This window comes from Triticum urartu, chromosome 2 (assembly GCF_003073215.2).
Source record: "Triticum urartu cultivar G1812 chromosome 2, Tu2.1, whole genome shotgun sequence".
NCBI lineage: Eukaryota > Viridiplantae > Streptophyta > Magnoliopsida > Poales > Poaceae > Triticum > Triticum urartu.
The window spans coordinates 2,874,484-2,886,926 of NC_053023.1; the positions used below are offsets into that span (position 1 = coordinate 2,874,484).

The following is a 12,443-nucleotide window of genomic DNA, read 5'->3' on the forward strand; positions in this document are numbered from 1 at the left end:
GCGCGTGCATTCGAGGGATAGTTCAGTAAAACATCTCCTTTGAAAGCATGAGCATGATCAAGATTGACACAAGGAAGCAAACGTCGGAGGCCAATTTAAACCGGAAATAATTGGGCCTGCAGTTGCGGATCATGACGGGCTCTCCAGTCTCGTGGCCTCCCGCCCGGCGAGGTCATCTTGCCAGAGGCCACTGGCGGAGCTATGTTTGAGGCCGAGGGGGGCCGCTGCCCCCCCCCCCCCCCCCCCCCCCCCCCCCCCGCGCAGCCTTGGACCAAACTCTGAAGAAGGAAATTTGGCCCAATTTGTACCAATCTCCGCCAGTGCCAGAGCCCCATGGGGGAGGCAATGCCCAGCGCGATCACTGCAGTGGCGAACAAGCTTGTCAGAAGGACAAGTTGCGTCTTGCTTTCTTTGATCCACTTCCTTTCTTCCTCTCTCACCAAGCTGAAACTTCATGGGTATGGGCCTGAAGGGATGGAGTGGTTCAGCAAGGAGCAAGAGGACGCCCTTCAGCTCCTCTCCTCCCTCCAGAAACTTGAGTTTAGGCATTTCCACCATCTTCAGCAAATCCCTGCAGGGTTGTGCAACCTTACCAGCCTCAAGATGTTATCAATCAACCACTGTCCTGCCGTCTCGTCATTGCCCAGCGATGGCCTCCCCAAATCACTGGAAAAGCTAGATGTCTATGACTGCAGCGAGGTGCTAAAACGGCGGTGCAGGTGGATGTTGGGAACCATCCCCAGAATCATAAGAGGATGATCCAAGGTAACAAAAACATACTTTCTCGTGTTCTTCCATGTTGCCCTTTTCTTGCGACCCTGCTTAATAACACTGCATTTATTCCCATCCAATGAGCAGGACAATGCCTTGGAGTTCCCTTGTACATTCTTGTAGCCCTGTATGTAGTGCTCTGCTCCTTCCATACATACACACTTGCCACATGCATGGCATGAGGGTCTTGTGGACGCTGTCTTCCTTCCTGTACAAATTATTTGGTGAGTTTGGAAACAAATTATCTGGTGAGTTTGGAACTTCGCACCTGCTGTACCATATTATTTATATCCACTTCCAGTTATACTCGCCGCAAAAAGTTAAATGAAATCCACTTATACTCCCGCCGTATCAGATTTTCATTTTCTTCTCGACAGTAGTGAAAGTATTTTCAGATTTATTTGTTAATGCCCCTTATCTTTCCACAATGCGAGAAACCAACGTCACTAGCAGCTAATACCTTCTGCAAGTGTCTTTTCTTTTCTTCCTAGATGTAATTACCAACGTAACTTGTGATCATCACTTGTTTTGGTTCTCTGTGCAGGTGTTCGTTCGATCTTGTAGGCTTCTTTATATTTGCATTTAAATTTGGTTATTGTCATTTCATCAAGACCTGGTAGTCTACTTGCATAATTTGGGTTTCGCAATCAGAATTATGGAATAAATGAGAATATGAGTCAAGAACTGAAGAAACTCATATTAAGGTTATAAAATGTTTTCATCCACTCTACGTTATTGTCAATACCAGGTGTTGATGCATTCTAATTTCTGATGGCATGCTGTTCAGGTGTTCTTGTGCTTCTGATGGCTTTCTGCTACTTTGCTATCAGTACCACTTGTGTTTATATTTCTTCAAAGCTCATGAAGACTTGATGGTGTATCTGGAAAGTTCAGTTTTGGTTTTCAAAAGGACATCATGGCATAATAATGGAAAGCACTCAGTTCTCAGTGTTTTGCCGATACCCCATGACAGTGTCTTTTAAGGTTTGTATTTTCGTATCCATTCTACATTCTACTGATACCCCAGGACAGTGTCTTTTAAGATTTCAGAAGATCTCTTCTTTCCAAGGACTACTACATGTCACCAGAGACTGGCAGAGCTGCACAGTAAGTTTATGAGTTGATCAGAATTTGTAATGCTATATGGCATCATACAATCCTTGTCTCTTTGGGTTTGCAGTTTTGAACTGTCTGAGACTAAAATTTGTAGTACTGTGTTTATTATAATGTACAGTGAATGGTACATGCTTATCTATTCCTACATGAATACTCTGTTTTTCAGCTCTAACTAGCTATTATAAGAGGGCAGGTGTTATCTCTCGAAATCCTTCACTAAATTGCTCACCATCACCGTTGTGTGTTTTCACTGTAAAAAAATGCAGTACAGCTGGTGAAATACATTTCATTCCATTGGCACCAAAAACAGGCTACCAACCTGGGCTTCGGCGGGGCTACCTACTTGGTGTGATCTGAGAGTGCACGGCTAGTATTCTCAACTAGTTGGGTTCTGTTCACTCCTTTGCTGCAGCGTTGTTTCTTCTTCTCTGAAAATAAATGGTCAGATGGGCGAGTGCGGGACACATGGCGGTCTGCTCTGGTGTATGCCATTGCCGAGGGACAAGCCCAAGAAGCTCTGTCAGGAAGTGTGCGAAATGTTGAATCTGGTGGTTCAGTTTTCTGAAGACCACTTTGTCCTTGAGAGCTATTCGGCGACTGTAATCAAGAATATTTGGTCGTGCTACAAGAAAAAAAGTAGCCAAAAAAATAAATAAATCTGATTTATGAAAACATGCGTGTGTGAACACTTCATCGGAGGTGCGGGCTCACTATGTTTGTATCTTTGATGCTTTATTTTAAGTCAATAAAATCTACCCTTCGTCGAAAAATGTAGTAATTGATTTCTTCTTGCTATGTACTCTTTCCTCTAGTTTGCATACATTCGTTTGATCTTAATATATCTTTTTTGAGGTGTGACCGAGTTTATGGCTAAAAATATCAACATTCACTCTACATCATTAATATCATTAGATCCATGATGGGACATTCTTTTTTATATTATATTTACTTGGTATTGTAGATGCTCATATGTTTTCTTTTGCGGGAAAACTTTCAATCTATTCATCTTCAAATATGGCAGTACAACAAACACCAAAAATAAAAATCACATCCAGATTTGTAAACCACCTAGCAACGACTACAAGCACCGAAGCGAGCCGAAGGCGCGCCACCATCATCGTCCCTCCATCGCCAGAGCCGGGCACAACTTGTTGTAGTAGACAGTCGGAAAGTCGTCATGCTAAGGCCCCGTATAGGACCAACACCTCACAACAACAACCACCGCCGATGAAAAATAACGTAGATCGGAAGGATCCAAACTGAAGACACACGAACGTAGACGAACAACGACGATATCCGAGCAAATCCACCAAAGATAGATCTGACGGAGACACACCTCCACACGCCCACCAACGATACTAGACGCACCGCCGGAACGGAGGCTAGACGGGGAGACCTTTATTCCATTTTCAGGGAGCCGCGTAGGACACAAACCCTAGCAAGATTGAAAAAAACGACTAAAAACGGAGCCCTCCCGCCAGCCCTTGCCAGGATCCACCGCGCCTCCATGGCCCTAGGGCCACCAGAGACGAGGCGGACTTGCGCCGGCGCCGGCGAGAGGCACGAACCTTAACTTTCTTTCTTGAAGGAGGAGGAGGAGGCGGAGCATGCTCATATTTTTTTAATATAAAGTTAATCAAACATTATAGATTCTTGCTTAAGACAACATTAATATACGAAATAAAGAAAACGGAGGGAGTATGTGGTTGCGAACCAATAGTGCTTACACCTTAAATCCAATGAGATGGTCGGTGTTTTACCTCTTACTAATCAGATTCCTATGCAGGGGAAAACGATTAAGTCTGATCTTCAAGTTACAGGATCAAAAGTATACTCTGATGCAGCATTTAGATGCAAAAAAATTCCAGGCTTGACTCAAGGATCTGTTGCTACTGGAATTGGAATTTACCTCTCTTTACCACAAGATCAATTGGAGGTCAATGTGCAGATCCAAGCTTCTACTGTTATCACAGATACACCTTTACAAGCTGAAGCTTTGGCGCTTCTTTTGGCGGCTAGAGTGGCCAAACAGCTATGCATTTCTCAGCCCACTTTCCTCACTGACAATCTGTCTTTGGCGTCATGGGCGGCTAGCAGAAAGATTAAAGAATCTACTACTCCTTGGACTATAAGAAAAATTCTGGCTAACTTCTTCTACTAGTCCTCAGATCTTCAGTCCCAGGTGTTTCACATCTCTTTCTGAGAAACATGCATCTTTGGCGCGCCGCGTGCATGAAGAAGTCAAATTGAAAATCCAAAGCATACATGACAGACTATTGCGTATGCGTGCCGATGGTTTATTTCATCTCTTGCCTCGTACATGCACGTACGAATAGATGACGTACGTTCCTTGCAATTTACTTCAGCCAGCCAGGCACACGGTACTGCCGTGCCAATGAAAGTCAGGCCGGACAATTGAGAAAATTATAAGTTAGCGCCGTACAAATGAGAAAATATGCACGCGGCCAGATAGGTCGATTGCAAATATTCCATAGTGCTTTCGGGTGCATCAACGAGATGATCCAATGCATGTCTTACTTCCGTAACGAACCATGCTTTTACAAAGTTGTTTGCTAAGATAGTTAATTTGAGAGCAAATCATCCTAAGAATGGGATAAAATCCATCAGAATGGATAATGCTATGATATTTAGTTTGTGAGCATTTGATGATTACTGCCTAGATTAGGGCATAGTTGTGGAGCATATTGATACTTTATGTACATACCCAGATTAGTCTTGTGGAATGACTTGTTAAGAGGACAAGTTGATAGCAAGTTGCTCCTACAGAATTGTAATCTCCCAACATTTGGTTGGGGACATGCAATTTTACGTACCGCATATACAAATTCGACGAACTGCGTATTATACGGTCTCCCTGTTGCAATTAATACATGAAAGTCAAAAGTATTTCTCATCTGCAATATTTCGGTTGCGTTGGGTACAAACCGATTTCACCACCGGAGCGTATAAATATAGGCCCTCGTAGAGAAATGGGGTTCTATATGTGAGGTACAATTGTCCGTCAATCATAAAGTACCTAAAGTTCATGAAGGGAACTTGTTTATGGCTTGGTATGCTGGTTGTATTTTGATGCGGACATTTTTTCGGCACTAAAGGGAGGTAAGAACCACATTGAATATGCCTGAAAATAGAATGAGATGTGAATAGACATCTAGTCCTTCGATCCATGTATGAATGAATCTGAACTGGAGGTTCAGAAGATTATCAATTTGCAAAGTATCGCAAATAATCTGCCAGTTACATTTACTAAGTGTAAAGGTGTCACAAAGTAAAATGTTCCCGTAGTTAATGTGCTGGAGAAAGTAGATATGACCTATAAGTCCACTTGGCCACCCAAGAGGGTGAGGAGTCTGGGCACAAGAGGACAAAGCTTCAAGGAAGCGTCCGAAGGGAATGAGAAATTCTCAAACAGTAAATGCGGGTCAACTTAATATTGACAATTCAACCTAGGGTTAAAAAACACCTAAAGGATATTGGATAAAAGAAAACCAGATTTTAAAAAGTACATTTGCTAAGTTTTTAATCGTGGGTGCAATGTCCATGAATGCACAAAAACCACACTCTTCTGGCTTAAGACAAAATTAATATATGAAATAACAAAAGTGGAGGGAGTATGTGGTTGAGAACCAATGTTGCTTACATCTTGTTTTCTCATACGAAATAGGGAATTCTGGTGCTCGTGGAGAAATTGGAAATCCAATTATCCAAAGCATCTCTTGCGAATGCAATGTGCCGATGGTGTATTTCATCTCTTGCCGCGTACATGCACATACGAATAGATGACGTACGTGCCTTGCAATTTACTTCAGCCAGCCAGGCACACAGTACTGCCGTACCAATGAGAAAAATAAGTCAGGCCAGACAATTGAGAAAATTATAAATCAGGCCTGTACACATAAGAAAATATAAGTTAGCGCCATACAAATGAGAAAATATGCACGCAGCCACTTGGGTCGATTGCAAATATATTCTAGCCTGTGGTGTACTTGACAGTCTTATGGCCACATCGCTCGAGGGTGTACTTGACCGAGACTATGGTGTGCCTTGGCTGGCGATCAACGTTCGAGGTCGACCTCTTTTTTCTTTTTCTTGACGTGATGAGCAGCCGGGAGCCCCTGGCATCGTCGGAGCTCTGACGCCGGATGGTGGGCATGGAGAATTCAAGTCGGGAAGGAGACACCACAACGCTTTCACCACTGGGCTATGAGCCCACCCGCCGAAAAGTTTGAGCCAATGCACGAAACAAAATTCTAAGCATTTCAAATTAACTAAATGTATCTAATATAAGTTGGAGTAAATGTCTCGATAGATGTCACTCTACTTAGTTGGAGTAGAACCACACATGCCATGCACATTTCTAGCATCTTCCTAATTACAAGCGTCTCTGCTGAAGAAACTACTATTACGATTGTGCACCACATTTTGCTAACTATGTGCACATGGCTTGCGAAACGATGTACGCAAAAGATGTGAACAGGAATGACAAGGAAAGGACTCAAGAGCTAGGTTAGGATTGATCTACTCTTGGATGAGAACTTATCAAGTACTGCACGACCAACTTGCCAAATCTTCTTATTATCGCAAAATCTGCCAACTGCCACCTGCTTTTGAGCCCAATTAACTGTAGTTATGTTGACACTATTAGTACCAATAGATTGGGATGTCATCGAGGGAACTTGTATATATATATGAAGCCATAGCCACGTCCATTATAAAGGTAGCATATCACACACTACTGCCAACAATGTCAATTATGTTCATTTCCATGCTACTTGTGCTACTTGTTCCCCTATACTTGTATCTCAAGGCTAGCAGTAGATCTAAGAACACATCAGTGCTTCCCACAAACTGGCCAATCTTGCACATGTTCCGTTCCTTCATGGTCAATGCCCACAACTTGCATGACTATCTCACCCTGGTCCTCGCCGGATTAGGCCACAACTTCAGGGCGCATGGCCCACCCGGGACCGGGATGCGGTTCTTCGTCACGTGCGACCCTGCTAATGTCCGGCACATCTTCACGACCAACTACACCAACTTCCCCAAGGGTGTTGAGTTCGCTGCCATTTTCGACGCCATGGGTGGCAGCCTCTTTACTGTCGATGGCGAAGACGCTGCAACCCAGCGTGGCAAATTGAAGAGCGTGCTCAGCAACCCGCGGATGATTGCCAGTACGGAGGCTTGCTGCCGCAACAAGGTGGAGAACATCCTCCTTCCTTTGCTCGCCTACATGGCGAGCACCGACACTCCTTTTGACATGCAAGAACTGATGTCGAGGTTTATGTTTGACCTGGCTACTATGTCTCTCTTTGGTGTGGATCCTGGCCTCCTATCATTAGACAAACCACCCATGGACGTCGTGGTTGCTCTGGACACAGTCATGGAGGTGGGATTTTTCCGACACGCCATGCCAACCTCTTGCTGGAAATTAATGAGGTGGCTAAACATCGGCCCCGAAAGAAAGCTCTACACAACGCAGAAAGTGCTACGAAGGTTCCTTGTGGAGATGATGGAGAGGAGGAAGATGGATATGATGGAGAGGAAGATCAACACATGTCATGTTGGTAATGACGAGGAACAAGATGGTGTGGATATTATGTCTTCCTACCCAGACTATGTTGACGATGACTTGTCCTATGCCAAGAACATTGGCTACATGCTTGCTGCAAGGGACACAATTGGAACGACCCTGACATGGATTTTCTACAACCTCGCCCAGAACCCAAACGTTGTGTCAATCATCCGTAGTGAACTCTCACCTATTGCATCATGCAAAGTAGCAGCCAGTGTGGATGCCATGATGATCTTTGAGCCGCATGAAACCAAATCTCTAATCTATCTGAGAGCTGTCTTGTACGAAACTCTTAGGTTGTACCCACCGGGACCTTTAGAGCGCAAGACGGTGGCCGCCGATGATATAATGCCGAGTGGCCATGAGGTGCGCGCCGGTGATACCATCCTTATTTCTCTATACTCCCTGGGGAGAATGGAGGGCGTGTGGGGTAATGGCTGTCTCAACTTTAACCCAGATAGGTGGCTCTCGGAAGATGGCAACAATTTGAGGTATGTACCTTCTCACAAGTTCTTGGCATTCAACTCGGGCCCAAGGATATGCCTTGGCAAGGAAATTGCGGTTATGCAGATGAAGACCGTCATCGCCTCAGTGTTGTGGAACTTTGACGTGGAAGTGATAGAAGGGCAAAGTATCCAGCCCAAGCCATCTTGTATATTAACGATGAAAAATGGGCTCAAAGTTAAGCTAAAGAAGCGAGAGATGTAACATTAGATTCTGACCTTATACCAGAACAATTTTATCTTTCCCACAGCCACATTATTATTGAATAATAAAGGCCTCTATGAATAAAAATGTATCTTTCTTTTACGAAAGACAACTAACATGTTGGCAATTATTACTCTGTTGTATGAAACATGGTATAAAGGCATCGAGACATGGAGAGCGGCGATGTAGCGGACGAGCGCGCTTGCTCCCACTACGCGTGCCAATCGAACAACGACATGTTTGTCGCGTATTGAATGCGAACGTGGGACCAGAAGCAGCGTACGTAACACGGAACAGTGGTATACGCTAACACTGCCGCTTAATGTGATGATGCCGTGATGACACACCATCTACATGTTCTGACGGTACAGGGCAGGGTGTACCGGTACATAACAAGTAATAACACGTGCATTCCCCGCTCCTTATTCGTTCATGATGTTTTCGACGCGCGCTGGCGTGTGCAGGAGGCCCTCATCGGGTGAGGGACAAGCTATGGCATATCGTGGACGTCCGCGACGTAGCCGACGCGCTGCTCCTACTCTACGAGACGTCGGGAGCCGCCGGCCAGCACATCTGCGCGCCACACTTCATCGTCCGGGAACTGTTGCGTTTGCTCAAGAGCATGTACCCTACATATCCGAGTAGGAGTTCTATTTTATTAATCCCGTAATGATTCAGCATATATTGTTGTTGTCTAGGATTAACTGACAATCCGATCGTTCGGGCATTTGGCAAGGAGAGCATATATGACATGGATCGCCCGGCTCCGATGACCTCCGGAAAGCTGGAGAAGCTGGGGTGGAGCCACCGGCCGCTGAGGGACAAGATAGCAGACACGGTTGAGTTCTGCCCGAGGCCGGGTTTCTTGAGGGCGTCGATGGTGATGATGCGCCCCGCCGCTTCCCCCCTCTTTTCAACAAAATATAGCGTCAAGAAAGGGTTTGAAGTTTGGGCGAGCATATAGTGTTCCTCCTCTATTAATGCTGCCTTTGTGCGTGTATGCTGTACTAAATGGACGGACCAACATTTAAGATCGGCAACAGTAAGATGAACCTGCTCGACACTGATTTGGCTTACCCTTGTGTAGAATGATGTTATTACGACACACAATTCAAGCAAAGTAGCATCCAAGTATGTGTGATGCCTGAAAAATCATAAGATCCAACTATAATAGCAAAGCTCGTGATACATCAAGATCGTGCTGAATCAAGAACACGAGAGAGAGAGAGAGAGATCAAATACATAGCTACTGGTACATACCCTTAGCCCCGAGGGTGAATTACTCCCTCCTCGTCATGGAGAGCGCCGGGATGATGAAGATGGCCACCGGAGAGGGATTCCCTCCTCCGGCAGGGTGTCAGAATGGGTCTAGATTGGTTTTCGGTGGCTACAGAGGCTTGCGGCGGCGGAACTCCCGATCTAGGTTATTTTCTGGAGGTTTCTGTATTTATAGGAATTTTTGGCATCGGAACTCCCGATCTAGGTTATTTTCTGAAGGTTTCTGTATTTATAGAAATTTTTGGCGTCGGTCTCACGTCAGGTGGGTCTTCGAGTCATCCACGAGGGTGGAGGGCGCGCCCTACCCCCCTGGGCTCGCCCTCCTATCTCGTGGACGGCTCGGGACTCTTCTGGCCCAACTTTTTTGCTCCGGGGGCTTCTTTTGGTCCATAAAAAATCATCAAAATTTGGCACGTCAATTAGACTCCGTTTGGCATTCCTTTTCTCTAAAATTCAAAAAGAAAAGAAAAAAAAGAAACTGGCACTGGGCTCTAGGTTAATAAGTTAGTCCTAAAAATCATATAAAATAGCATATAATTGCATATAAAGCATCCTAGATGGATAATATAATAGCATGGAACAATAAAAAAATTATAAATACGTTGGAGACGTATCACCAGACTACGTTGACGATGGCTTGTCATATCACTAGTGCCGGAGAAGGAGCCGGCCGAGTGCCCTGATCGTCACTCGCCGGAGGAGGAGGCGGTGGAGGAGGCGGAGTGCCTTGACTCGCCGGAGGAGGAGGAGGAGGCGGAGGCGTCCAGTTCGGAAGGTTGATGAGCTCCTTCCGTCATAGGCATGGAGTCTTCAGAGCAGAACCCAGCCGAGTCTCCCCTTCACCGGTAGGGTGGTCAAGCTGGAGGTCCTCAAATCCCTCCGTTATTTCATCCACCATCACCCTAGCATATCCTTCTGGAATCGGCCGACGGTGAAAAGTTGCGCCGGGTTCAGTAGGAAAAATAGAGCCAACAGCCGCCTTGACCTTCATATTAATCCATTGCGTCATAAGATGGCAATTTTGAGACTCCGTGATAGCATCCACGGGATAACTGGCAGGAGCCGTCAAGACATGCTCCGGCTGAAGCAGCTCGGTGGAAGCCACGCTGCTTCTCCGCTGAAATGGCGGGGTAGCTTCGGGGGAAGCTTCGGCAGTTCGTTTGCTGCGATTTGCTTCTCGTTCCTCTATCGCTTGTACCCTTGCTTGCAGCGCCTGCATTTGGGTCTGATGCACTTTTTTCCTCCTCTCTTGGCATTTGTAACCGCCTGCGTCCGAAAACCCAACTTTCCACGGGATGAGCCTGGCGTGCCTCGTGTCCGTCCAGGGTGCTCAGGATTCCCGAGGGCCATTGTGAGCTCGTCGTTCTCTCTGGAACGAACATCCATTGCTGCGCTGCTTCGATATACTGCTGAAGCTTCTTGACTGGTATGTCCATTTGATCGTTCGTCCAAATGCACTTCCCGGATACAGGGTCCAAGGTTCCGCCAGCCCCGAAGAACCAAGTCCGGCAACGGTCTGGCCAGTTAATTGTCTCTGGTTCGATCCCTTTATCAGCCAGATCATTCTCAGTCTTGGCCCACTTAGGCCGGGCTACGAAGTAGCCACCTGACCCCGTGCGATGGTGATGCTTCTTCTTCGCAGCATTTTGCTTGTTTGTCGCCGACATCTTCTTACTCTTTTCCGATGTCTTGTGGGCCACAAATGCGGGCCAGTGATCTCTGATCTTCTCATATCTGCCCTTGAATTCTGGTGTCTCTTTATTTTCGACAAACTTATTCAGCTCTTTCTTCCACGTCCTGAATAGTTTTGCCATCCTCTTAAGAGCAAAAGACTTGATTAATTGCTCTTTAACTGGCTTCTCCGGATCATCCTCTTGCGGTAGGGTGAAATTTGACTTCAGCTCAGTCCAAAGATCATTTTTCTGCATATCATTGACATAAGACACCTCAGGGTCTTCTGTAGCCAGCTTTAACTATTGCTGGATGCTGATCGGGATCTTGTCCTTAACCAAAACCCCGCACTGAGCAACAAATGTGCTCTTTGTCCGGAGGGGTTCAATCGGTTGGCCGTCGGGCGCGATTGCTATGACCTCAAACTTTTCATCCGAGGTCAACTTTTTCTTCGGGCCTCGTCTCTTTACCGAAGTTGTGCTCGATCCGGAGGGCTAGAAAAAAGAAAGAAAGACTTAATTAATATGTGTACATACCAAAACAATGAATGCATCAATTAGCTAGTCAGCAGAAGCTTAACTAATATATATACCTGGCCGGACTCGGTTCGGTCACCGGAGACATCATCACGGTCTCCTTCTTGCACCGGCATTGGGTCACCGGAGCCGTCCTCATGGTCTCGTTCTTGCACCGGCATTAGGTCACCGGAGCCATCATAATCATAGCCAGCTGCTTCCAGACCATCGGTGTCGTTGAGAAACAACGAGCAGACGGCATCACTTCCTCGTGCGATTATGTCCCCCAACAACTCTTCTTGTACTTCGTCTCGAGCGGTGTCCATAGTTTCTACAAATATTTACATCATGGCAATTATTATTCAAACATGACAGATGGATATATTAGTGGCAAACGTAGAACTAATATTAATTAGTGGCCTCGACCCTGCTTCTCTAGGGTTTGGGGTGGCCTCGACGCTGCTTCTTTAGGGTTTGGGGTGGCCTCGACAACGCTTCAAGGATAAAAAAAGAAAAGGAAGAAGAAAAAAAAGAGGAGAAGAAAGAATAGAGGAGTTCTATTCTTTCTTCTCCTCTTTTTTTCTTCTTCCTCTTCTTTTTTTACCCTCTTCTTCCTCTCATGTTCGACGACCCTCGACCCCTCGGCGACCCTAGACCCCCTCTCGACCCTCGACCCCTCGGCGACCGTCGACACCCTCTCAACCCCTCGGCGACCCTCGACGACCCTCGTTCCCGATAAAAAAAAGAGGAAGAAGAAGAAAAAAAAGAGGAGAAGAACTCCTCTATTCTTT

The 12,443-nt window shown here is 45.9% G+C and overlaps 2 protein-coding genes across 2 annotated transcripts in view; both read left to right on the forward strand.

Annotated features, from left to right (window-relative positions):
• LOC125534949 (putative disease resistance protein RGA3) overlaps positions 1–986 on the forward strand; it is a 41,079-nt gene extending 40,093 nt beyond the window's left edge. The window contains exon 4 of the mRNA XM_048698006.1: positions 859–986. The gene's annotated coding sequence lies outside the window, so the exon portion shown is untranslated. The remainder of the gene's footprint in view (positions 1–858) is intronic.
• A 5,666-nt stretch (positions 987–6,652) lies between these two features.
• Positions 6,653–8,188, forward strand: LOC125534952 (noroxomaritidine synthase 2-like). The gene has a single exon (XM_048698013.1). It carries the CDS (start codon positions 6,653–6,655, stop codon positions 8,186–8,188), a length of 1,536 nt encoding a protein of 511 aa, XP_048553970.1.
• Positions 8,189–12,443: the final 4,255 nt, after the last annotated feature.

Excerpts from the sequence above, each read along its gene's own strand:
- LOC125534952 (XM_048698013.1), top strand. The coding sequence starts at position 6,653 with ATGTCAATTATGTTCATTTCCATGCTACTTGTGCTACTTGTTCCCCTA.